This window comes from Drosophila grimshawi, unplaced genomic scaffold (assembly GCF_018153295.1).
Source record: "Drosophila grimshawi isolate 15287-2541.00 unplaced genomic scaffold, ASM1815329v1 contig_1377, whole genome shotgun sequence".
In the NCBI taxonomy this organism is placed as follows: Eukaryota; Metazoa; Arthropoda; class Insecta; order Diptera; family Drosophilidae; genus Drosophila; species Drosophila grimshawi.
In genome coordinates, this window is record NW_025062900.1 from 21,792,145 (window position 1) to 21,814,807 (window position 22,663).

Sequence of the window (22,663 nt, forward strand, 5' to 3'; positions counted from 1 at the left end):
TTATCGACTGGCCACCACAATATTTAATTTACTGGTACCTTTCCCAGTTCAACTGCGTTTGTTTACAGGCTTAGGTTAATTATTTTTTGAAGAATTTAGATTCTCTAAAACAGTTATAGAAGGCGACCAAAATTTCAAGTATCATATAAAGTGAATATAAGCTAAAAGTATGAGCATTTTGTTATGAACCGAGTTATTGGCGCCAGCTAACTTTGAGGGGTAATCTATAGTTCAGAATTAAATTCTGGAAATTTATTTTTCTGAAATATTTGTGGAAAATCGCTGTTTAATCCAATTTATTCAAGTTTAAATTCCAACTCAAATGTCTGCGAAAAAAATGTTACGATATCCGAATTATTGTGACAACCATTGGCATTTAATATCATTTTGATATGCGTATTTCGTCTATTATCTCTTGAAATATCATATTTTCTATATAAGATACTTGTTTTAGATTTTTAGATAATTGATAATTTAGATATTATCAAAATCTATTGTTGCTTATTTTTATGCTGTGATAGTGAATTTTAAAAATCATTATAAATATATAGAAATAGTACGTAGATTTTTGAGAAAAAGCAGAAAGAATGATAAGAAAAAGTTGGATTTCCATTTGTTGTTCTCGGTTTATGAAAAACCCTAAAAAGGTAGTGAATTTAACTTAAAATCAAATGTGTGCAACAAAAAACGTTGTAATTACTTAGTTCTCAAGTCTGTAAATGTTTTAATAGGGATGAATTTTAAAAATTCCAAAACCATTACAGAATCGCAAAAAATATCAATGTGAGAAAATTTCTAATATAATTATAAACTACAGATTAGCTTCGTCTGTTGTTGTCACTGGACACATTTGGCAGTTTGGCTCTTATCCACATCCTTGTTGTCCTTCTGCTGGCCATTTTCCTCTTCCTCTTTCAGCTGCAGTTGCTTTGCCTGTTGGCGATCTAATTGGGACTTCTCCCAGGCGAGCTCAAAAGGATATTCGAGTGGTTTGAGCTCGTCGGGACACTCGAGCTGATTGGGCACCGTCGCCTGATTGATGGAGGCGCCACGCGTATGAATCCGCTCCAGCATCGCCGCATTATGCGTCTCCGCATTTAAGGCAGTGATGAACTCAAATAGCTGCTCCTTGCTGTAGATGTTGGCCAGTCCCCGCTTGTCAAAGAAGTTGACAATGTTGGCGCAATCGCGCATGAGGAACTCCAGCGCACTGGGATGCTCCGGCTCAACGCTCTGGGCGACATCGATGAACCAGCACTTGCCCTCAAACCAGAGTATATTGTATTCACTGAGATCGGCATGCACCAACTTGGCCTCGTTGTACATCTTATGCATGGCGGCCACAATCTCCTCGTAGGCGCAGCTCAGCTCGGCAACGCTGAGCCTGGCATCCTTAAGCTTGGGCGCCGCATTGTGATTGTCGCCGATGAAGCGCATGACAAGTACATGTTTCTTTAGCACCACAACATCGGGCACATTCAGCCCAATGGCCTGCATCCGCATCAAATTATGCATCTCTTTTTCCGCCCACATATTGATGACGGTACGATTATTCTGTTTGCTGAAACGATCCTTAAACCGAAAGTCATCCTTGATGTAACGATCACGCTGCTTGAACTCATTCAGCGTCGTCTTGAACACCTTTATGGCGCACTCCTTGGGCAGCAGTTCGGGCGCCACAAGCAGCGCATTGCCATGTCCATTCTCGTTGTTCCCCGTATAGTTGGCATCCGAATTGGCGTGCAAAATGACCGCCTCCTTGCCGGTGGATATAATGCCATTGATCTGTTCCAATATCTGATTGTTGATCAGCTTGTAGAGCAGCAGACGTGTGGCGGCATCGACGCCCATCTCAGCGGTGGCCATTTTCTCTTTGCGATCGGCGCGTCCTCGTCGCGAATACGCCTTTAGCTGATTGAATACCTGTCAATGGCAATCAATATTGAATAATAATAATATTTAAAGATTGCAGATCAAGCTGCTCACCTTATTGGACAGCTTCATGTCAAAGCAGGCGCCATCTCCCGTGGGGAATTCAGGTGGAAAGGACATCACACGCTGTGCATTTCGCACCTCGCACAATTGTGGATCGTGTTTGGTGATCATTTCCCCATCCTTGTCCAGCTTGGTGAAGCCACATTTGGGTATCGCATCGAGCATCTTTTCATTTGTCTCGAAACGATCCCAGTCATGTTTCTGTCGCTCCAACTCATCCTCATCCTCCGATACCGCTTCGGTGTCGTGCAAAAATTCAGCATCGCCGCTGCGCAGAAATTTATTGAGTGTTATGGTAACTTTGGATTGCTTGTTCTGCTGTCGCTCGATGCGACGCAGTTCCTCATTGTATTCGTGATCGAATTGGGATTGAAGCATTTGGGCAATGACTGCATCTGATTCTGCTTCCTCCTCCTCCGCTTTTGCCTGCTCCTCGAGCAGTATTCTGTAATCCTCCCACTGCTCTTGCTCCCCCTGACTGCCGTCTCTTGATGTACTCGCCACATCCGAGTAGCTGGGCGAAGTGGGCGCGGCTGCCACGGGCGGCGACTGTTGTTGTTGCTGCTGCTGTTTCCTTTTCTCAATTTGCTGCTGCTGTTTCAGCTCCTTGTCGTGCAATTTATGGGCATATTGCTCAGACATTATGTCCGCCAGACTGGCCGTCTGCACGGGCTCATTGCTGCCCTTGGACCAAGGCGACGTCATAACTATTTCAACTTAAACTAAAAGCGAAATTATAACAATAATGTTCCATAGAAAAAGAAAAACTTTTTACCACCTTGCAGTAAATTTGATTTGTTTGCTTGGTCTGCTGCTGTTATGGAATGACTGTTCCACCAAGTCGGCTACTTGGCCGTGTTAATATTGCAATGGCCAGCAATTGCCAACTAAATTGAAATAGTCTTTAAGAATTCTTTGTTTTCAATCACCAAACTTTTTGTGTTTTTGCTTAATTGTGAAATAGCAAAGCACACTAATAAAAGCTCTGTAAGGCGCGGAGCAATTCTGTTAAGTGAGGAGCATGGTTCAAGTAATTAAATAGGTATCGCCTAGACTGTTAAACTGTACACAAATTGTACACTTAAAAAATAAATAAAAATAATTTATAATTATGTGACAGGTGACATGTATTTTTTAAGAAAATCATTAAACTTCACAACCAAACAAAATTTAGAAGTTACATATTTTGAAGTACACATTGTAGAAGAATTTACGTCAGCTGATGTAATGCACTTCTGTTAATCTAATGGCTTAAGTCAGGTGGCAACACCAAATTGCATATATCGATAGTGGAATATGAGCGCAAAGTGAAATATGGAAAAGTATCGATGTCGTCGATACTTTTTGTTGTACTTGTACATTTTTCGCCAAAAATAATAATAAAAGTGAAAAGTTAATGTATTTTTGTTTCACAAATACAAAGAAAATGTTGTTGGATTGATTGGCAATTCCGCCATTAAACGGCCGTAATAAAAAACACCCAAGTGCAATACGTGGATACGCTGGTAAGGGCTAAGTAGCCAAAACGCGCAGCACACACCAAAAAAAAAAAAAAAATCAAAATAGAATTCCGAATTTAGAATATGACAGTGACGGACCGAAAAAAATTTTTTTTTTCAATTCGAACGCATTGTGTGTGGGGGGGAGACTTGGGGGTCAAACTTGAGGGGGAGCACAGAAGTAGAGAAACACAGCAAACAGAGATCGGTAGAAGCAGCAGCAACAGCACCAACAGAAGCAGAACAAGCATCAGCAGCAGCAGCCGCCGCAGCAGCAGCGAACAGTGCCAACTGATTTCCGATTTCGTTTCGGTTTTGCGCGCGAGGCGAGAGCCGCCGCCGCCGTTGTGTTTGCCGTTGCCTTTGCTGTTGCTGTTGCCGCTGGGCTCATCAAATTTCTGATTTTCTGTGCTAATTTACGCTTAATTTACGCCGCCTTTTTTGCTGCTTCTGCTTCTTGCTTCCACTCTTTCACTTACTCTCTTCTCTCTCTCTCTCGCTCTCTATGTGTGTGTTTTCTTCTATTACTTAGCTTTTTTTCTTCTCCATTACACACTTGCTGCTAAAAAGGACAGCGGGCTTTTCATTTTCAGCCTCGAAATCCAATCAGAAGCTCGCTTCGAATTTCGCTTTCTTCGCCTCCTCAGCACGGCGTCCCTCGGGGACACACACACGTGTGTATGCGTGTGTGTGTGTGAGTAATGCAGGAGAAGCGAAAGCAAATTTGCATGCCATACTTTTCAATTCTTAGCTGAGAAGCATATTTTAGTTAAATTCATTAAAGGACATCTACTTTATTGATGAGTGAATTTTGATCTTTGCTCAGGTTCGGCCATTTATATTTTATTTTTATTATATTTCTTATTTTTAAATAAATATAATAATTAAATTTAAAGATCATTTCATTAAATTGAATTTATTAGGCTGTCTTGACTTCAACTTTTGACAAATTGGCTTATTCATTTTTATCACAGTTGTATTTTATCCAATTTAGTTGCTTTTTATCTCATAATCAATCCATAAAATTACTCGAAAATGTTGGTTGATTTATGATTGATTATTCATATCATAAACAATACATAAAATGACCCAACATTTTAGAAAACTAATGAAAAATTGTATTGTTTCTTTATCTGAATTGGTTTATTACACAGGCATTTAAATCTTCATATTAGACTGCAAAATTCAATTATTTTGTTAAGCTTTACAAAAACGATTCATAAAATCAAATTGATTTGACTTACTTTCATTTCAAAATCCATCATTACAGAGTTTGTTCTGCTGAAAACAACACATATAAGCGCCTCATACTAATCAGCTACTAATCAAAAATAAAATAATTATATAAAGAAAAGAAAAAGAGCATCTAAAGCGCTTAAAGCCCGCCTGCCTGCCCGCCCGCCTGCCCACCTGCCTGCCTGCCAGTCTTGATAAAAGAGAAATGTTAAAGTCTAGCACAAATACACAGGAATTGCGTCTGCCACGCCCCGAGGAACATCAAGGAGCAACACATCCGCATCCACATACGCATCCACATCCGCATCCGCATCCGCATACGCATGCGCAACATCAGCAGCAGCAGCAGCAGCCGACACATCAAGTTGCCGCCGTGATAGCCAACAATATAACATCTGCATCAGCCGCAGCAGCAGCAGCAGCCGCCGCAGCAGCAGCAGCCGCAGCAGCAGCAGCAGGAGGAGGAGCAGGAGCAGCAGCAGCAGCAGGAGGAGTTGGCATCAATATGGATACGCTAAAGACAACGTTTCTACCCAATCTCAGCATGGATCCAAATGTACACAGTTCGCACTATTGCCCGATGTGCCCCCAACAATTCGATCGTGCCCAGCATGTTGCCGAGCATATGCAACTCTGTCACGGGATCACCCTAAATGCCCAGGGTGCAATAACAACACTCGGCCAGCATCAGCAACAGCAGCAACAACAGCAGCAGCAACAGCAGCAACAGCAACTGAAATCGCTTAGCTATGCGTGTTCCAACTGTGATGATAAGTTTGGTAGCGCCCTCGAGGTGGATGAACACCATCGGCTGACGCATCAGACGGCATTTCTTGCACGCTGCATTGTCTGCAGCATTTACGGTGTCAATTCTGTGACGCAGAATCCCAACGAATACAAATGCTCTCACTGCGGCGCTGTGTGCAATGCAGCCATGTTGGCCGCCGGCCAGCAAGCGTATATAGAACATCAGGAGGCGCCGGTGACACCCGATGATCTGCCAGCGATTGCGCCGCGTGACATGAGACTGACGCCCGAGGAGCAGCAACACCAACAGCAGCTACAACAGGAGCAACAATTGCAGCAGCAACAACAACAGCAGCAGCAACAGCAGGATCATCATCATCAGCATCTCGAGCAGCAGGAGCAACAACGACAGCGTGAACTACAACAACAACAGCAGCAGCAACAGCAGGAGCATCAGGAAGATTTGAGTGATCCGACAGCGTTGAAGGTGCCGCCGCTGACAGTTAAGCTGCTCAAGAATGGCAATGGTGCAACGGTAACTCATCCCCAGGTAAATGTCCCAATTCCCTTCCACATATACAGTTTCGTAGATAATTCGTATATTGTACATTCAGGTGATCATCAAGGAGGAGCCGCTCAGTTTGAGCGATAGCGGCGATGTTGTCAATGCAGTGCCTGTCTATGCCATACAAGCGAATCCTGGCGTTCAACCGGCTGGCACACCCGGCGCCACAACCAGTGTCCTGGTCAGCACAAATACGCAAACGGTGCCCGCTGATCTGGCGCACAAGATCCGGCACAAATGTCCCGATTGCCCCAAAACGTTCAAGACGCCCGGCACGCTGGCCATGCACCGCAAAATCCACACGGGCGAAGCAGAGTAAATCCATTTTTATATGTTATACACCCATCCTCTATATATACACACACACACACACACGATAGCACACCCACACACACACATACACATCTCCAGACGCTGCTGCCGGTATGCTCTCTATGTAAAGTATGGTGGATCTCTGGGAGCTTGCCCAGAAGTTAGAAAAATGCATTTACAATTTATATTTATTTTATTTTCTTTGTGTACACTTTAGTATTTTGAGAAAGCCCTTTGCAATTTGTTTAACTAATATTATTTAAATATTTATATCTAAGTAGAAGTTGAAATTTCTAGAATTATTCGTGAATTATTCACTGGAAGCATTTAAAATTGAGTTTAGTGTAGCACAAGAAACTAGAGATCTATATTTATATTAACTCTTTTAAAACGACATTGCAAATTCGCTTTGCGCATAAGTTTCCTTAATATGGGTTAATTAATATTATATAATAATATGTAGTTAATGTTCATTTGCTAAATCAGCTATAGCGACCACTGTAATAGGCTTTGAGGCTGGTAGATCTGTAAGATTTTACTGATTTGAGCAACTGGTTGGCGAGCGTCTTTGTTTAACATAACCGATTACCGATTACCGTTTACCGATTGACCGTTAACCATTTATTTATATTTTTGTTTGTTTTCCTTAAGATCAGTCCAGATGGATGAGCGCATGGGCGCGTCCTTCAAGTGCCATGGGGCGTGGCCCATGCGTTCTCAATGTGGTGTACTCTTTATCTCTCTCTATCTATGTCTCTATCTCTCTATTTTTTGCCCTGTTTAAGTGTGCAACGAATATTACTCAATTACGAATGTTACTAATCAATTTATTCTCATCTCTTTTTTCTCTCTCTCTCTCTTGTTCTCTCTTCTTTTTTTTTTTTGTTTCTTTACCCCGCACTGCAATAAATTACTCAATAATAATAATTAAAAAAAAATAAATAAAAAAAATACAGCGCCACGCCCAAAGAACGCCCCTACACGTGCTCCTACTGCGGCAAGTCCTTCACTCAATCGAATACACTAAAACAGCACACTCGCATACATACAGGTGAGAAACCATTTAGATGTGGCTATTGTGACAGGGCGTTCACTGTTAAGGATTACCTGAACAAACATTTAACGACTCACACGGGTGAGAAGCAATATATTTTCAAATCAAATCAATTCAGTCAGTCAATCAATCAATCAATCAATCAATCAACTCTCAAATCAACTCAGTCAATCAATCAATCAACTCAAACTCAATCTCAAATCAACTCGACTCGTTCAAGTGCAAATACACAAAACCAAAAAAAAAAACCAAAAAAAAATAAAATGTATTTAAAAAAATATATTATATATATATCAGTTAAAACTCTTATGCAAAATGCCTTCATATCCATTTGTCATACTCAATACTCAATATTCAATATTAAATACTCGATACTTTCGCTCTCACCGCGCTCGCTCCGCCCACACACACACCAAAACACACACACCAACACACACACCAAAACACACACACGCCGGAATAAGAACATGGCAAAATGAAAGAGAAACTGCGGCCCACAACACACACAGAGTCCACATGATCTAAAAATGTACAGTTGCGATCATTTGCACTTGTGTGCGTCACACTTTATTCAGAATAAGAATTGCTCTTCGTGTTTCGAGCTGATCTTGGTTCACTTTTGCCATAGTCTTCGTTTCGCCAGTGCACAACTGAATTTCGAAATTATAATTCAACATTAAAAAAAATAATAATAATAATTATAAAACAAACTATTTCGATAATTAATTAAACAAACTTGCAGAGGTTCTAATTTTGTGTGAAAATCTTCAAGTATTTGTTCTTCAAACAGCTGAAATGTTTTTATGGTTATGTTCATTTTAAAGAGAATTTAGTTACATAACTTTATAGCTTATAGAGATTTTAAAAAGGATTTCGTAACAAATATTAAAAGAAAATAATAATTTAAAATAATTTCTTATAAATTCAAATATATACAATTTTACTATATTTACACAAAAGTTATTATGGTACTTAGAGGTCACTTTATAAACAACAACTCCAAGTTTTTCAATATCTATACTTGGTTATTGCTAACTTTAAGATTTTTGCAGCTGGTTAATCCAGATCTAAGACTCAGAATTCTATGGCAAAATTAAAGATTCCTCTGCAAGTAAATGATAAAATATGAAAACAAAGAGAAAAAAATAAAGTAAAAAAGGAAAACCAAAAGCAAATACCAGAAACAACGTATCGCCCCGCCTCATCTCATACGTAATAATGTATCTCGTTAATTGCATTTTAACTCACAAACCAAACAACCAAATATATATTATGTTCACGCATATATCAGCATATATACATTTATATATATACATATATATATTTATATATTAGTTTGATAATTACGTGCAAATCGTATCTACATATGCATAACTATATATAATAATAAAAAAAATAATACTGTACCTAAATCTATCAAACGAAACGAAAGTTTTGGTACTGCACGGCATAATATCCAGATGAAATTTGCAGTGCAGGGCGTTTGGTAAATGCTAATCTTGGTGTATTTGTCTCTTGTGCGTTATTGCAGGTGAAAAACCGTTTCATTGTGGCTACTGTGAGAAGTCCTTCAGCGTGAAGGACTATCTCACGAAACACATACGCACACACACCGGCGAAAAGCCGTACACCTGTCCGTACTGTGACAAACGATTTACGCAACGAAGCGCACTCACCGTGCACACGACAAAGCTGCATCCGCTCTAGGATAGGCCCAGCGGTGGGCGCACAATAATAGTTGACCCAAAGAAACCCTAAGTAACGAGAATATTCGATTGTGGACTGGAACTACTACTGGAGTCGAGCAACTGGACGGGACTGACGGAGGAGCGAAGAGCAACTGAAATGAAAGACGTTTTCAAAGACGACACAACTTTAACAAGCATCGGGTGGAGACAAGCACGCAACCAACGACTGGCAAATCTTCAAAGTGCTGCTAGACTTAAAATTAGAATTTTTGCAATCTAAAATGAAAACAAAAATTAGTAAAAAACAAGATGAAAAAGAATAATAATAACAAATAGTAACAAATTGTACTACAACACACTCAAAAACACAAGAGAAAAATGGCGTTTTCTATTTGTTAAGTTAATGCAATCGATATTTGATTTGGTTAATTTGATTTTCCTTTTTATTGTAATTATAATATTTGTCATGTCATGTCATATACAACATTAGTCATAATTTTGTTATTCTCTGAGATTTTAATGCATATTATTTTGTATCGTAACGGATAAACCTTTTTATATACGCACACACATACATATACACCTACACCCATATCCACAATCACACCCATACACACACACACACACACACACAATTTTACACATCTCTACTATTTATACATATAAAGAGAAATATTTTTTATCAAATATTTAAATGATTTAAACTTGTTTCAAGGTAAAACTCATGTTGACGATATTTAACTACGCGCAAAACTTAAATTAATTAATTTGTTTTATAAACATTAAAACACCATTACACGCACACTTTATTCGAACAAGAACTAAAAAAAAAAAGAAAAAGAAAAAAAACAAAACAAACCCCAAGTTATTTATTCTCAAGCTTGAAAAATATGATGAATTTTTCGAAATTTTTTACTCAAACATAGATGAAAACTCTAAACGCTTTTGCTTAATTTGCATACGAGCAGGATCTCGTTTGTTTGGCTTTAAATTTATTTACGATATAAATTATGGAAATCGTTTTAAAACTAATTACATATTAATATTGTTTAGTGATTTCTTTGTAATTTTGTTTGTTTTCTTTTTTAATTTAACTGCTTAACGGTTCGTACATTCTAAATGTTAACCATTGTTTTTATAAATTATTTAAGTTCTTTGAGCGCATTTTGAACGCAAGACAAAAAGTATTTAAGAGCAAATTGAAATCGAAAAACAAAAACAAAAATCTATGCAAAATGCAACACAGCTTTACGCGCCAAACTAGTTTAAAAAACAAAAAAAAAAAAAAAACAAACATACAATATATATATAAATATATTATTAACAATTTTTTATAAATTAAGCTTTTAAAAAACAACAAGGAAAGAGAAAAAAACAAAACAGTCGTAACGTAACAAGCTTATATACATAATAATTATAATTGTTTTTGTAATATACTATAATTTTTTTTAATACAATTAAACGATTTTTAATCAATTAATTTACTTGCAAGTTGTATGTACTAAATCTTAAAACTAAAACTAAAACTAAACTGTAGCAAACAAAAAAAACAAACCAAATCAATTAAAGTGTACATTTTTACAAAAAACGACAAGAAAAACAAACCAGATATATAGTGTTATAGAATTGTATAATATATAACTAATATTACATTATTCTATTATTAATACACTCAAACAAAAAGTCTACCTAAAATGCACACACAGCACAGCAACAAACAAATGCGCAGCGCATGTAAAACCAAAATAATTTCTAAGTAACTACTAATTATTGTAATTTTTTTTAAGTTTTAATAAACCACGTTGACGATCAAAAGCAACCAAAACCAAATGCAAAGCTCGCTTCTCTCTAAACTGCAAGCTAATCTAATTCAAAAACTAATCTTGTTGACAGAAGAGAAAATAAACGATACGTACTATATAAATATATATAAAGTATAAATAATAATAATAATAACAACTGCTAGATCCTAACTAATAAACTAATTGACTAACTAACTACCAAAATGGCGAACAAAGCAAGCAAAGTGAGTAAATAGTGATTAAAACTGTAATTAAAACTAAATTTAAATTTAATTATCTAATAATTTGTATGTATTGAATGTAAACTGCAATTTAACGAAAAGAAAACAAATACTTGAAATCATGTTCAAGCAATATTTCAATTATATTTAAAAACAAAAAATTGAAGAGATAAATAGTATACTATTAATGAATAAAGGTCCGACTTGTAGAAATATAATAAGGACAGTGTTTGTATTAGATTTGTTTATATTCCGGCCTTTTTTTTATTGCATTCTTTAAAAATACTTACCGTGACTTTAGTTTTTTGTGCAGTGCATTGAAGTTCTCTTTAAACAGACTGGGCGACTTTATTGGAGTCATTTTTATAAAAGAAATACACAAAATGCTTTTGATTTAATCATTATTTATGTTTATTAGTACCATTTTTTTTATTTTTATTTTTCGCTCTTGTTTTTGTTTGGTTTTCTGTTTTGTATTTCATTTTGAAAGTATTTGCGTTACAAGTTTGCTTTTGCCCTGCCCCTTAGACTAAACGGGAATACACGTATATATGATGTATATATATATATATATATATATATATATATATAACGCAACGTTTAATGCATTTTAATTGCTATGACACACTTTGCATTATCATCTCATTGTTTAGTTTTATTACCTTTTTGTTTAATTACAATGAACGAATATTATGAACACTATCACACTTGTAAAATGTATTTTGGTTTTGTGTTTTGAATTTCATTTGCAATGAGCAACTAACTTTTAGTTTGCCTCCTTATTTTATTTTGGTTTTATATATTTATTGTAATTCTGATACACACACACATACATATGTCAATTACATACATTCCTATATAATTTATATATATAATATCATTAGTTATATATAATATATATATATCTATATATATATATTATTTTGGTAGAATTCCTTTACTTCAATTTATCAATATTTTTACACATGCCTTTTTGATCAAACGCAATCAAAAAGTTGTATTTTTCTTTATTGGTTTTTTCTTTTTAAATGCTCAACTTGTTGCATGCATGTTGTGTGTGTGTGTGTGTGCGTGTTTCTTTAACTAATTTAATAATTTTTTTATATAAATGCCTATGTACTGTATACTGTTTGTTATATGTTTGAATGGCTTGTATTTTTGTTTGTTTGTCTATTTTCATTTGGACTTATATATTCAGAATATTACGCTTTCATTCATTTCCAACGAGCATCAAAAACGTCTTAAATGGCTACTGAGTAATATATTTCCAATACATTTCAAATGTATGACGGTTTTCGTACAATACTAGAAATTTTCAAAAATACCCTACACCAAAAATCGTAAAACATGCCATAAATTTGTTTTCTTTTCTTTACATATTAATTTTTGGTTTTTTTTTTTTCTGGAATCAAAAGCAATTTTGTTGGAATGTGAAAAATGTTGATGGACAAATTTTCAGCTACTTGACTATTATTCATAAGTATTTGACTACTTACTAAACATTCTGAACGATCTTTATCCCCCCCAAAACATGCCCCCTTCCCGTCCTGTCTCATCTCCTTCTCTATAGTGTAAAATTATACAACAATACTTTTTTGATCGTTCTGTCACAAAGTTAACAAGTGCCTCTCTTTGGTATTGCGTGGCTTTGATCTCTCACAATATCGGAGTATTTAATGCGCATACTTCAGATATGCATACATATTATGCTATACGCTGATTAGTTGGTGTGGTTTTACAATTTATATTAAGTATATATATATATATATAAAGTACATACATATTTTTTAAAGTCTAGGCGTCGATTGTAGTTTAAAGTATGAGGGGAGAGGAATTTCTAGTATGTTTTATAAGTAAGTATTGCCTATAAGCTCAAATTTACAACTGATTTAACTAGCCATCATTCGACCATTAGGAATTGTCCTTTCGAGTTTTCTTTGTTTCAATTTATTGCGGATACAAATGAGTGCCAAATTATTAAGTATTTTTTCTTAGTTACATTTCAAGGAACTCAGTTAAGATTCTAACACATAATTACAAAAAAAAAAAAAAAACGGAAATAGAAATAGAAACAACAACAAATAAGTGTTGAGATATCTTATTTGATAAAACAGTTTAACGTTTACCTACACAGGTGGGCTCTGTTATTTTCTTCTTCCTTCTCATCCTCGCATTTTTTGCTCCTGTCACAAAACAAAAACGAATAAAAAAAAACTTAAACCACACGCACAAAAAACAGCTCTAAAAATTTATCAAAATTGTACAAAAATGTTTTCTTTGCTTACGAGCACATTTTTTATTTGTATTTGTATTTTTTTTGTTGTTGTTACTCAACACTTTTTCTATGCCATCCGTTAAAATAAAGTAATATTTTGTATTGTTTGTATATTTGTGTCTTTTTTTTTTGTTTTTCATATAAGTAATTAACATTTTTCATTTCTCATTGCAAAAATTAAAGTAATTTCTTTTATTGTTTGTGTTGTTGCGCTATTTGTTATAATGCTGCACCTAATTCTCAGTTACATACAATCATATACATATTTTTTTTAGTATATCATATACATATATATATATCAGAGATATATATATATATATCAGATATACATACATAGTTCTCTTGAGTTATATTATATTATGTACAGTTTGTGTTTTTACTTGGAGTGCGAGACAACGGAATGAGAGACCATGGAATGGGATAGCATTGAATGCGATATGCCCGATATTTCAGCATATGTATCTGTCGGCCCCTCCGCACTGCAGACTGAATCCTCGGGGGTGCGAGATGGTTCCGCTTCGGTTATTTCGATATCCTGATGATGCTTATTGCTGCGATGTTTGGCACTTAAAGCCTGCGAAATGGGGGTTTCTTCATATTATATTGGGCCATTTACGATTATTTTTATTAGCAGTGAATTTAGTGCATTTTTATTATTGTTGTTAGTTTTTTGTTTGTTTTTTTTTTTAGATTTCTTAGTTTTAGTTTTTGTTTTTAGTTTAGAGTATTTATGAAGTGCTATTGAGGACATGCGGGGTCAGAGACGCTCGAGTTACAAAAAGGACAAACAGGTTTTAGTTTTTTTTTGATTAGTGGGTTTCTTAGGCCTACATGCTAAGTACAAGGTTGTTATTAGATTTATCGATATGTTACGTAGATTTAGGCGCTACAAGACAAACGTGCGCAATTCTTGTATTTTACTGATTATTCACAACACATAGTTAGGTATTTTTTTGATTTTTTTTTTAGATTTAGGCTTTAGGTTTTTTTAAGGTTAGCTTTACGTGTAGGTGACAGTGAGAGAGAGAGAGAGAGAGACAGATAGAGAGTGACTGACGGTTCTTACCTTATCTTTGCTGCCCTTTTTCTACATTTAGAGTATTGGTTTTTGTTGGTGGGTTTGAGTTTTTTTTTACAAGTCATGACAAGAACAATGATATATATATATAGATATATTTCATATTAATATTTATATATTGACACAGAAAAGATATTACAATTGGAAGTGGTGGAGTTAAAGAGAGACAGTTATAGAAAGAAATTGGGAAGAGCTTAGGCTTTGATAGAGGGGGGCCGGAAGGGGCGGGGCACAAGATCTTGAATTAAGTTTGCAGTTTTTTTATAAAAAACATTCGAGATAACTTTTCGCTTGCTTTGGAAGAAGTAAGAGGTTTTTGTATTTTCTTTTCTTTTGTTTTCTTTTCGTTTCGTTTTCTTTTCACTGGCTGGATTTGGCCTTGATGAAAATGTATTTTACAGTGAACCGTCTGACTTGACGGCCAGTCGGTCTTCAGTCACTTACTTGCAATGAGAAGCGACGATGACCCGCCTTCCGACCGCCGCGTCTTTTACTAATGTGCGGATTATCCTGACGCAGCGTCTTATTCTTCAGTATCTCCAGTTGTGTGTACAGTCTACAAAGGGAAAAACAATGTGAAACGATTGGAATTGGAACACACTGCATAGGTGTTTTTGTATACCATGGAAAGATTGCTTCGTCTTCTCTCTGTGTATGTTATTTTTGGGGGGGTTTGCTGAATCTTACCTTTTGAGTTCGGCACGTATATCCTCGGGAGTCATTTCGGATATGGTCAGCTCACCGATGTCGGGATCGCCCAGGCACAGTCCCGCATAGCCGCCACCCAATCTCTGGCCGGCATCGTGTGACGTACCCTTGAAAGCATCCACAGGTAAACGCATTGATAGATCATACGCAAGCGAACGAACCTGCAAGCTATGAAGATGCAACAAACACCGCAAAACACACACTCAGGAAAGTACACAAAACTAAAACAGACAAAAAACTTAAAAAACGGATAACGGATAAGGGAAACGGAAACGGAAATACAACTGAGAGTCAAGGAATTAATAGAATCGAAAGAATTGAAAGTAAGTATAGTAGAAAGTTCGGTGCTCTTTGTGTCAATTGTGTATTTGAATTTTGATGGATTCTTAAGTAGTATATATGGATTATATATATGTGTATATATATATATATATATGTATGTGTATATTCTCTTATTTATGTGTGCTTGTGGGGGCGTTGTTGTGTCTCTTGTTGTGCTGTAAATGAGATAAACATAGGTCAAATTCTAATCATAAGTGACAACGACTAAACGTTTTTTGGACTTTTAGCTAACACAACTACTTAGTTAGAGAGTTAGGCACGGGTTAACAGAGAGTGAGAGAGAGAGAGAGAGAGAGGTGGACTGAGATAGACATATATAGATATATATATATAAAGATTATAAATTGTTGTGTAAGAAGTTGAAGAAGAAAATACTTTTATATAGTTTTGGTATGCATGTTGGGTTTTAAAAAGGAAACCGATTTTTGTCATTGTTAGCTGTTGTGATTAGAAAAAAAGTACATGCAGACACAATAAAGTTTCATGCAGCCAGTGTTAGTAAACGTCTTAAAGTACAGCTGTGCAACTTAAATGTGAGTGCAGTTAGAAAACACAATGGAAACGAGAACGAAATGGTTTGGTTTGGAATGGTAGATGAGATGAAATCAAATCGAAATACATACAGTAAACATTCTTGTATAAAAATGACACTTGCAGCAACTTCATAGCTTGACTAAAATTCATGAAAAATGTTAGCTTAATACTAAAATTGGATAATTTTCTAAAATTAAAACCAACAAAACCAAAACCAAAAATTCAACGCCACAAACGAAAACCAGAACAATTGACAAATAATTTGGTTTAGCAAAAAGCTTTCTTTAGCAGTTTCAAATTGTTTTTCTTTTTAAAATTTTTTTTGATGTTGTTTACAAAAATCGTTTCCTCAACCAAAATGTGAATACCAAATACAAAGGACGAGTACGTTTACGTTTTACAGTTTCAAATTTACTTTTATGTGGACCAACTACGAAGACGACGACGATGATTGCGGACAAATGAGCACAAATCAAGCCTAAGCTAAGGATTACCTCAACTTTCTAGTATATATCGTATATTTATATATATTTTATATAACTCGTTGTATGCACTCGAACAAACTTTGGACGCACTCTAGTCAGCAAGAAATAAATCTTAATTGGAAAACAAAAGTTAATGGAAAACCATAACCATAACCGAATAACTGAATAAATGAAAAATTGACAACAATTTTTGTTACCTGCTTGTGCTGATACCACAATTTTGGCACAAATATCAAACCCAAGGCGAGGCTATTTGTCAGCTGCGAGCGCACAAAGAGCGCCAACAAAATGGCGCTGGGACTCATTTCCGGCAAATAAACAAAGCGCAGAAAATAGAAACTGGACGATACGAGAAATTCTAGCGTCAACGCTGTAACCAGAAATTGACGCTCCTGCAAAAAAAAAAAAAACAGAGAATAAAGTGGATTTAAATCAAATGATTATTATTACACTCAGAAAAAAATAGTCTACGTTTTAGAAATTCGACATACTTTGGCAGTAAGATTAAATCAGCTTAATATTTATATATATTATAAGTATATTTATATTAACTTATTTTTTTCTTTTCTTAATTTGAGGGTAAATTTTTCTAAAACTTAGAAATATTTGTATTATTTACAAACATTAGAATTGGAGGATTTCACATATATAAACCTTTTAGATAGTCTCTAAAACAGACAACAGCTAAACTCTAATATAAAAGATAAGCCAGTAAATTTCATTGTATTTCTTTCATGTATTTCTTGATAATAGAAAAATTTTTTTTTTTAAATAATAACTCAATCCTTTCTCATTTTTAAGGCATTTTTGTTATATTTGGAAATTATTTCTAAAAACCCGAAAACTTTCTAGATTTCAGGACGATTTTCTGAAATGAAGTCAGAATTTTTTTCTGAGTGTGGTTTAGGTACGTGACTTTTTAGTCTACAGTGTCCTGTTAAGAGACCGGTGAATCTAAAAAATCTATTCTTCCCCGTGGATCTGATTATAGCAGTCCAAAAGACATTTTGGACCTGGTGCCTCTGCTCAGCTCGATTGTGACCAGTGTCCTTCCAGTGTCCTTTAAGTAATTTGTTTTTTTTCCCTCGTTTAGTTGTCTTACCCGAAACTGTGTGTTGGCATTGCGACTGGCAATGGCCAAGTGGAGGCCAAAGCAGAGAATGAATATCTCGCTGGTCTGCGTCACCAGCTCCCATTTGAGGGGACGGCAAGTGTTTGTGCTGGCCTCCCGTAGACTCTCCATTTGCGCGCTCTCCAGCAGATCCAGTGAGGATGCGGTAAATGCGGACATGTAACAGATGACGGCAAAGACCATGGTGCCCAGATACTTGAGCAGATCCACGTCGCGCAGCACCCAGCGATGAGCCTTGCGTGTTCGAAAGTCAACCAGATGGCGATATAGTTTCAATATAATGGCGCCATAGCACGTAATGAAGCCGATCTCACGCAGCCAAGGCTCCAGCAGGCAGCGCTCCGTGGAGGCGGGAAAGAAATGGACGGCAACCTAAAAACAGTTTGAATTAGTAAAATAAAGATATCGACAAGCTTATAAAAAATGGAAATAGTTTTCACTGAGTAAGGAAGAAATTACCCACCGATGCATAAAGTAAAACAATGCCGAGCAATATGGTCTCCAGCACGGTCCACATGCCCGAGGCGATGGCCTAAAAAATATTCCACAATTTATTTATTTATTTAATTAAATATACAGAAAGTAAAAAATAAATTACAAATTAAATGTAATATTTACTTTTAATAATTAAATCTTAATTGGAGCTCAAATATAAACGAACCTTGCATTTACGTTGCCTAAACACAATAACGCTGAGGACCACACAGCACAGAATGCATGCGCCCAGGACAATGGCAACCAGGATGCGCAGGCAGGCATCAACGTTGAGTGCATCATCCACCTGAAAGGTGAGACAAGCGCCATGCAAGTCGCAGTTGCTACATCCGCCCGGACAGGGCACACACGAGTAGTTGTCGAAGCCCTCCGACAGCTCGACGAGATCACCGCGAAATCCCTGCAATGTGGCATTGGGCAGATAATAGGATTCGCGACAGAGGCACGTGTAAAGATCACGAGTCGCCGCCGGCTTATTCTCAGTCAGCAGGCAGAATGTGGTGTTGCGATCACAACTGAAAGTTTAAAATAGTTTTGTAATTTACATTTTATGTTTTATGTTTAATGTATATTGCTATTTTCTAACCCGTGACGTCGACCAAAGACCTCTTCCAGACCATCGTTGCACATATCCTCGTCGGCTGCCACAAATGCAGCAGCAACAATTCTGTAAAATGTAAAGAAGACATCTTATTAAATATATAACACTTTTTTATTTATAATCTCTTATAGATACAATAAATTTGGCAGGATTGATAGTCAATCACTTAACTTCATTCATTTATTATAATTATTTAAAATCCATTTGGATATCGCTTAAGGCGTATATATGATACGTACATATATCGAATTTTTTATATATATCTTACTTGATTCGGTGGTTGGTGAATGATATGCGAAATGGCCACAGCCAGCGCCCCGTCAACAGGTTGCAGTCACGAAAGGGCGCTCCCCACTCCTGGGTGCCATCACTGCTGTTCCAGGCGGCCCTAGAAGTATTTTTTCGATAGGATCAAATCAATTAGAAACCCCAAAACCGCTGCACGCGAACTAAACAAATAATCGTTAAGTAGAAGTAACTAACGTAGTAATGACGAATACCAATAAAACCAATGATAAAAGGCTTAACCATAATTAAGAATTTGATTGGGTTTTTCAATCGGTTTAGTTGGTAAATTTCTATAAGAAAAAAATCTATGAAATTGAACTGTAAACAAAGTAAAACTATCAATTTATAAAACTTAAGTCTCCAACAAATCTAAATCTATATCTAATCTAAGCCTAGGTCATGTTACTCTTCAACTTACCCCAATTCCCGCCAATAGGAGCCCAAGTAATCCTTGTTATGCACCTGATTCGGTGGTATCTGAAGAAAGCATGGAAACACATTCAAATCCATTAGCTAAAATTTGTTTTTTTTTAGTAATTGCAAAACTGACCGTCACATTGTCCCTGAATTTGACAACAACTGCCTGTATGCTGGGCGCCGCAATGGCAAAGGCAAGGAGATTGTCATCCTCGTTGAGGGCATAGCTGGCGATAACATTGGCTCGCCGGCTCACCTCCTCCCTCGTCTGTTTATCGATGGCAACATTTGCGTCCGCATTTGGAAACTTATTCGACAGGTATTCCGTAAATTGGCGTGCGGCTTCCTCGGCGATATCGGTGAAGTCATAATACTGTAATTTTAATGCAATACATAAAAGGTAAATCAGCAACTGTGAGAACTTATGGCTTTTTCAGAGGCAAGTCAATTTATAAAACTTATGCCTTATGACTCCATAAATAATGTAACTATTTATAGACTAGAGCAGTTAAGGTGGGCGGATATTCGACAAAAGTGCTCCGAAAAGCACCTGCCAGATGCCCTCCCGAACAGAAGTTTGAATGGTGAGCTGCTAACCCGCTAGAGACAGTCAGAAAATACAAATTTTTGTCAATTTATAAATATACATGTGTTCATTATTTATATTATATTATGTATATACACATATGCCTACATATGCATAAATTTAAACAAATTCATATTTTTGTTTTAGATACTAATTGTATTTTAGAAAACAGTGTGGCACATTTTCTTGACTTTTACATGCCTTAATAATGCAACCGTTTCAATTATTTGTCGACTCAATTAAAGCAATTATAATTTAATAAATTTTGAGTTACCGGATAGAACAAACATCCCAGATTGGTCTCTGATTGCAATGTAGCAATTAGCTATGCAATTTCTCGAGCCACAGCTTAAATAAATTAAATATGAAGCCCTTCATAATAAGGTTTATTTAAAGTTCAAGACAGCAGCCTGAAAAAATACTTCACAAATGCAATCTATCTTTAGAGATACACTCAATTTAGAGAGTATGTTCAAGAAAGTTTTGCAGCAGAGAGTATGTTATCATAATCATAATTTATTCACGTGAAAAACTAAGTTTGCTTATAATAAGCCTCATATAAGTGTGACTCGGTCAGTAATAGTAGCTATAAAATTATTATTATTCATATATTTTATGCACTAACTATGCTTCAAAATAAAATCTGGCTTGAAATGCGTTCTAACGTTAAGTGTTAGCCATAATTGATGTAAGCGCAAGAAGAGAAACCCGTTCGTAAATAAGATGATCAAGAAAACAACCCCGAACCCCCTTCACCATCCCTACCAAACAAAACCTCTGCAGTCCTTTTTATGGCTTGAGGGATGAGTGTGTTTAGCTATTAATTATTCACATGTCACACGGTTTAGCACGGTCCAACACCTTTGCGTCTGTAAATGCGTACACCTTAAAAATATATTTGCCCTACAATTTAGAATTCACTGAAACAAAAATCACTTAAAAAAATAATAGATGTTGAAATTGTGACAAGGAAAGTTGGCGACAAAAGGAACCATCTTTAATATATAAATATTTATGATTAAATCGCCGAACAGACACTATAAGGCTCTTATATACACATGTATATACTTTGAATATGGAATATAAATTCTCTTCTAAGTGTTAAGTTGATTTCATTTTATCGATGACTCAACTCGTTTCGCGAGTACTGAGAAAAATTGACTTTCGTTGACAGTAAAACTTTAACAAAATATATAAATATATTTAGCTTGAAGTGATGGTGAATTGTAGTCAAAAGCCTTTTTTCTGAGTGTAGATCAAAAAGTTATTGCTGTCGGACTGCGTTGAAAATAATACAATTTAATGTCCAAGCAGAGCGGTGCGCAAAATGTATACTGTGCCAGTGACTGGATGGATCCTAGCACAGATGCGCAAAGGATACGCACTGAGGATATTTTCTGAGGTCGACACATCACAAAACTCCTGATGACATCATTATGCCTTTTGGAAACAAAAGGTAACCGCAGCACATAGAGAAGAAAGAGAGCGGATGGGGGGTGGACAGTGGAAAGTGGAGGATAGGGAGTGGTTGTCAACTGTGTGTGTGTGTGTGTGTGTGGGTGAGTCACCTTTGGCTTTTCTAACAAATATTTCCCATTAGCAATGCTCGAGCCGGTGGGGCGACCACATTGCGTATACGTTATGTGTGTCAGATGAAAAGCCAAATGAATTATTAACAAGAAACAAACATATTTGTGCACAAATAACACATGTATACCGGGGGTAGATTCATTCAGGCGTGTTGCGGTCTACAGCAGAGAAATAAACAAAATAAAAACAACAACGGCAAAAAATAAAAAGAAGAAAAACAGTGAAACACTTGTAAATAGCAAAAACCACAAAACAGAAGCGAGTGTGCAATAAAACATGCATACATTTGCAAGCACTCTCACACATACGGTTTATACACATGTAAATAAAGCCAGCAACTATGCCAAGTGTTGTATCACACACACACGCACACATATATACATATATATATATACACACACAGACCACCACACCAGCAGCAGCTGAAACAAAATCCGTAAAGCGCGTTTTACTGGCTTTTTAATGTCTCATTCCTCGACATCTCGTCGCGCGCTCGGCTATGCCGGCATTTGGCATGTATGTGTGTGTATACATGTGTGTGTGTGTGTATGTGCGTGTCTACACTGTCATAAATATTTGCTGGTGAATATGCGCTGCTTTGGCATTTAGAATTTGTTATTCAATTTAAAGTTTCACTTATTTCATTTGAATCGTTTTTCAAATAGATTTTAATTAAAAATAATATTTTTTCAGTAAAAGTGTTTAAGTTAATTTAAACTATCATCTACCTATTAAAAAAATGGAAATAAAAATATATAATCTAATTATGTCGCACGATTTTAAATTTCATTATATTTCTTATTTTATTTATTTATTTTTTGTTTCATTTTTAATTTTAGTTTATTTACAGTGGAAATAATGTTATATTATTAACATTTAATTAAACAATTAAATAAAAATCACGCAATGCTGAGGACTAAGCTTAAGATTTATTTTTAGAAAATTAAAATGTACGAATTTTAGGCTTATTTAATTCGCCTTAAATAATATTTTTGAAATCAAGCGTAACAAGA

The 22,663-nt window shown here is 36.0% G+C and overlaps 3 protein-coding genes across 6 annotated transcripts in view; 1 reads left to right on the top strand and 2 right to left on the bottom strand.

The window, feature by feature from the left end:
• Positions 1 to 696: 696 nt before the first annotated feature.
• On the bottom strand, positions 697 to 2,905 carry LOC6566639 (serine/threonine-protein kinase RIO3). Its single transcript, XM_001993124.3, has 3 exons — positions 2,774 to 2,905; positions 1,987 to 2,717; positions 697 to 1,923 (listed from the first exon to the last, which is right to left on the bottom strand). Exons 2-3 carry the CDS (start codon positions 2,698 to 2,700, stop codon positions 838 to 840), a joined length of 1,800 nt encoding a protein of 599 aa, XP_001993160.1. The 5' UTR covers positions 2,701 to 2,717; positions 2,774 to 2,905; the 3' UTR covers positions 697 to 837.
• Positions 2,906 to 3,324: 419 nt separating this feature from the next.
• On the top strand, positions 3,325 to 10,089 carry LOC6566640 (chorion transcription factor Cf2). 2 transcript variants are annotated; one of them, XM_032739398.2, is made up of 5 exons: positions 3,325 to 3,500; positions 4,765 to 6,027; positions 6,092 to 6,357; positions 7,311 to 7,489; positions 8,940 to 10,089. In XM_032739398.2, exons 2-5 carry the CDS (start codon positions 4,936 to 4,938, stop codon positions 9,113 to 9,115), a joined length of 1,713 nt encoding a protein of 570 aa, XP_032595289.1. In that variant the 5' UTR covers positions 3,325 to 3,500; positions 4,765 to 4,935; the 3' UTR covers positions 9,116 to 10,089. The 2 variants fall into 2 exon arrangements, with proteins under 2 accessions (XP_032595289.1, XP_001993161.1); XM_001993125.3 differs by having other exon boundaries at positions 3,350 to 3,500; positions 7,311 to 7,405.
• Positions 10,090 to 13,736: 3,647 nt separating this feature from the next.
• The window catches only part of LOC6566641 (probable G-protein coupled receptor 158), a 30,886-nt gene continuing 21,959 nt past the window's right edge, over positions 13,737 to 22,663 (bottom strand). The window contains exons 3-14 of one of the 3 annotated variants that reach the window (XM_032739574.1): positions 19,608 to 19,847; positions 19,476 to 19,534; positions 19,038 to 19,157; positions 18,755 to 18,835; positions 18,335 to 18,683; positions 18,137 to 18,205; positions 17,644 to 18,045; positions 16,739 to 16,933; positions 15,160 to 15,287; positions 14,917 to 15,028; positions 14,461 to 14,481; positions 13,737 to 13,968 (exon numbers count right to left, since the gene is read on the bottom strand). In XM_032739574.1, coding sequence (XP_032595465.1) covers positions 13,771 to 13,968; positions 14,461 to 14,481; positions 14,917 to 15,028; positions 15,160 to 15,287; positions 16,739 to 16,933; positions 17,644 to 18,045; positions 18,137 to 18,205; positions 18,335 to 18,683; positions 18,755 to 18,835; positions 19,038 to 19,157; positions 19,476 to 19,534; positions 19,608 to 19,847 — 1,974 coding nt within the window. In that variant the 3' untranslated portion in view covers positions 13,737 to 13,770. Of the gene's footprint in view, positions 13,969 to 14,460; positions 14,482 to 14,916; positions 15,029 to 15,159; positions 15,342 to 16,738; positions 16,934 to 17,643; positions 18,046 to 18,136; positions 18,206 to 18,334; positions 18,684 to 18,754; positions 18,836 to 19,037; positions 19,158 to 19,475; positions 19,535 to 19,607; positions 19,848 to 22,663 lie in introns of all 3 variants that reach the window. The other 2 variants (XM_032739573.1, XM_001993126.2) reach the window with 2 other exon arrangements.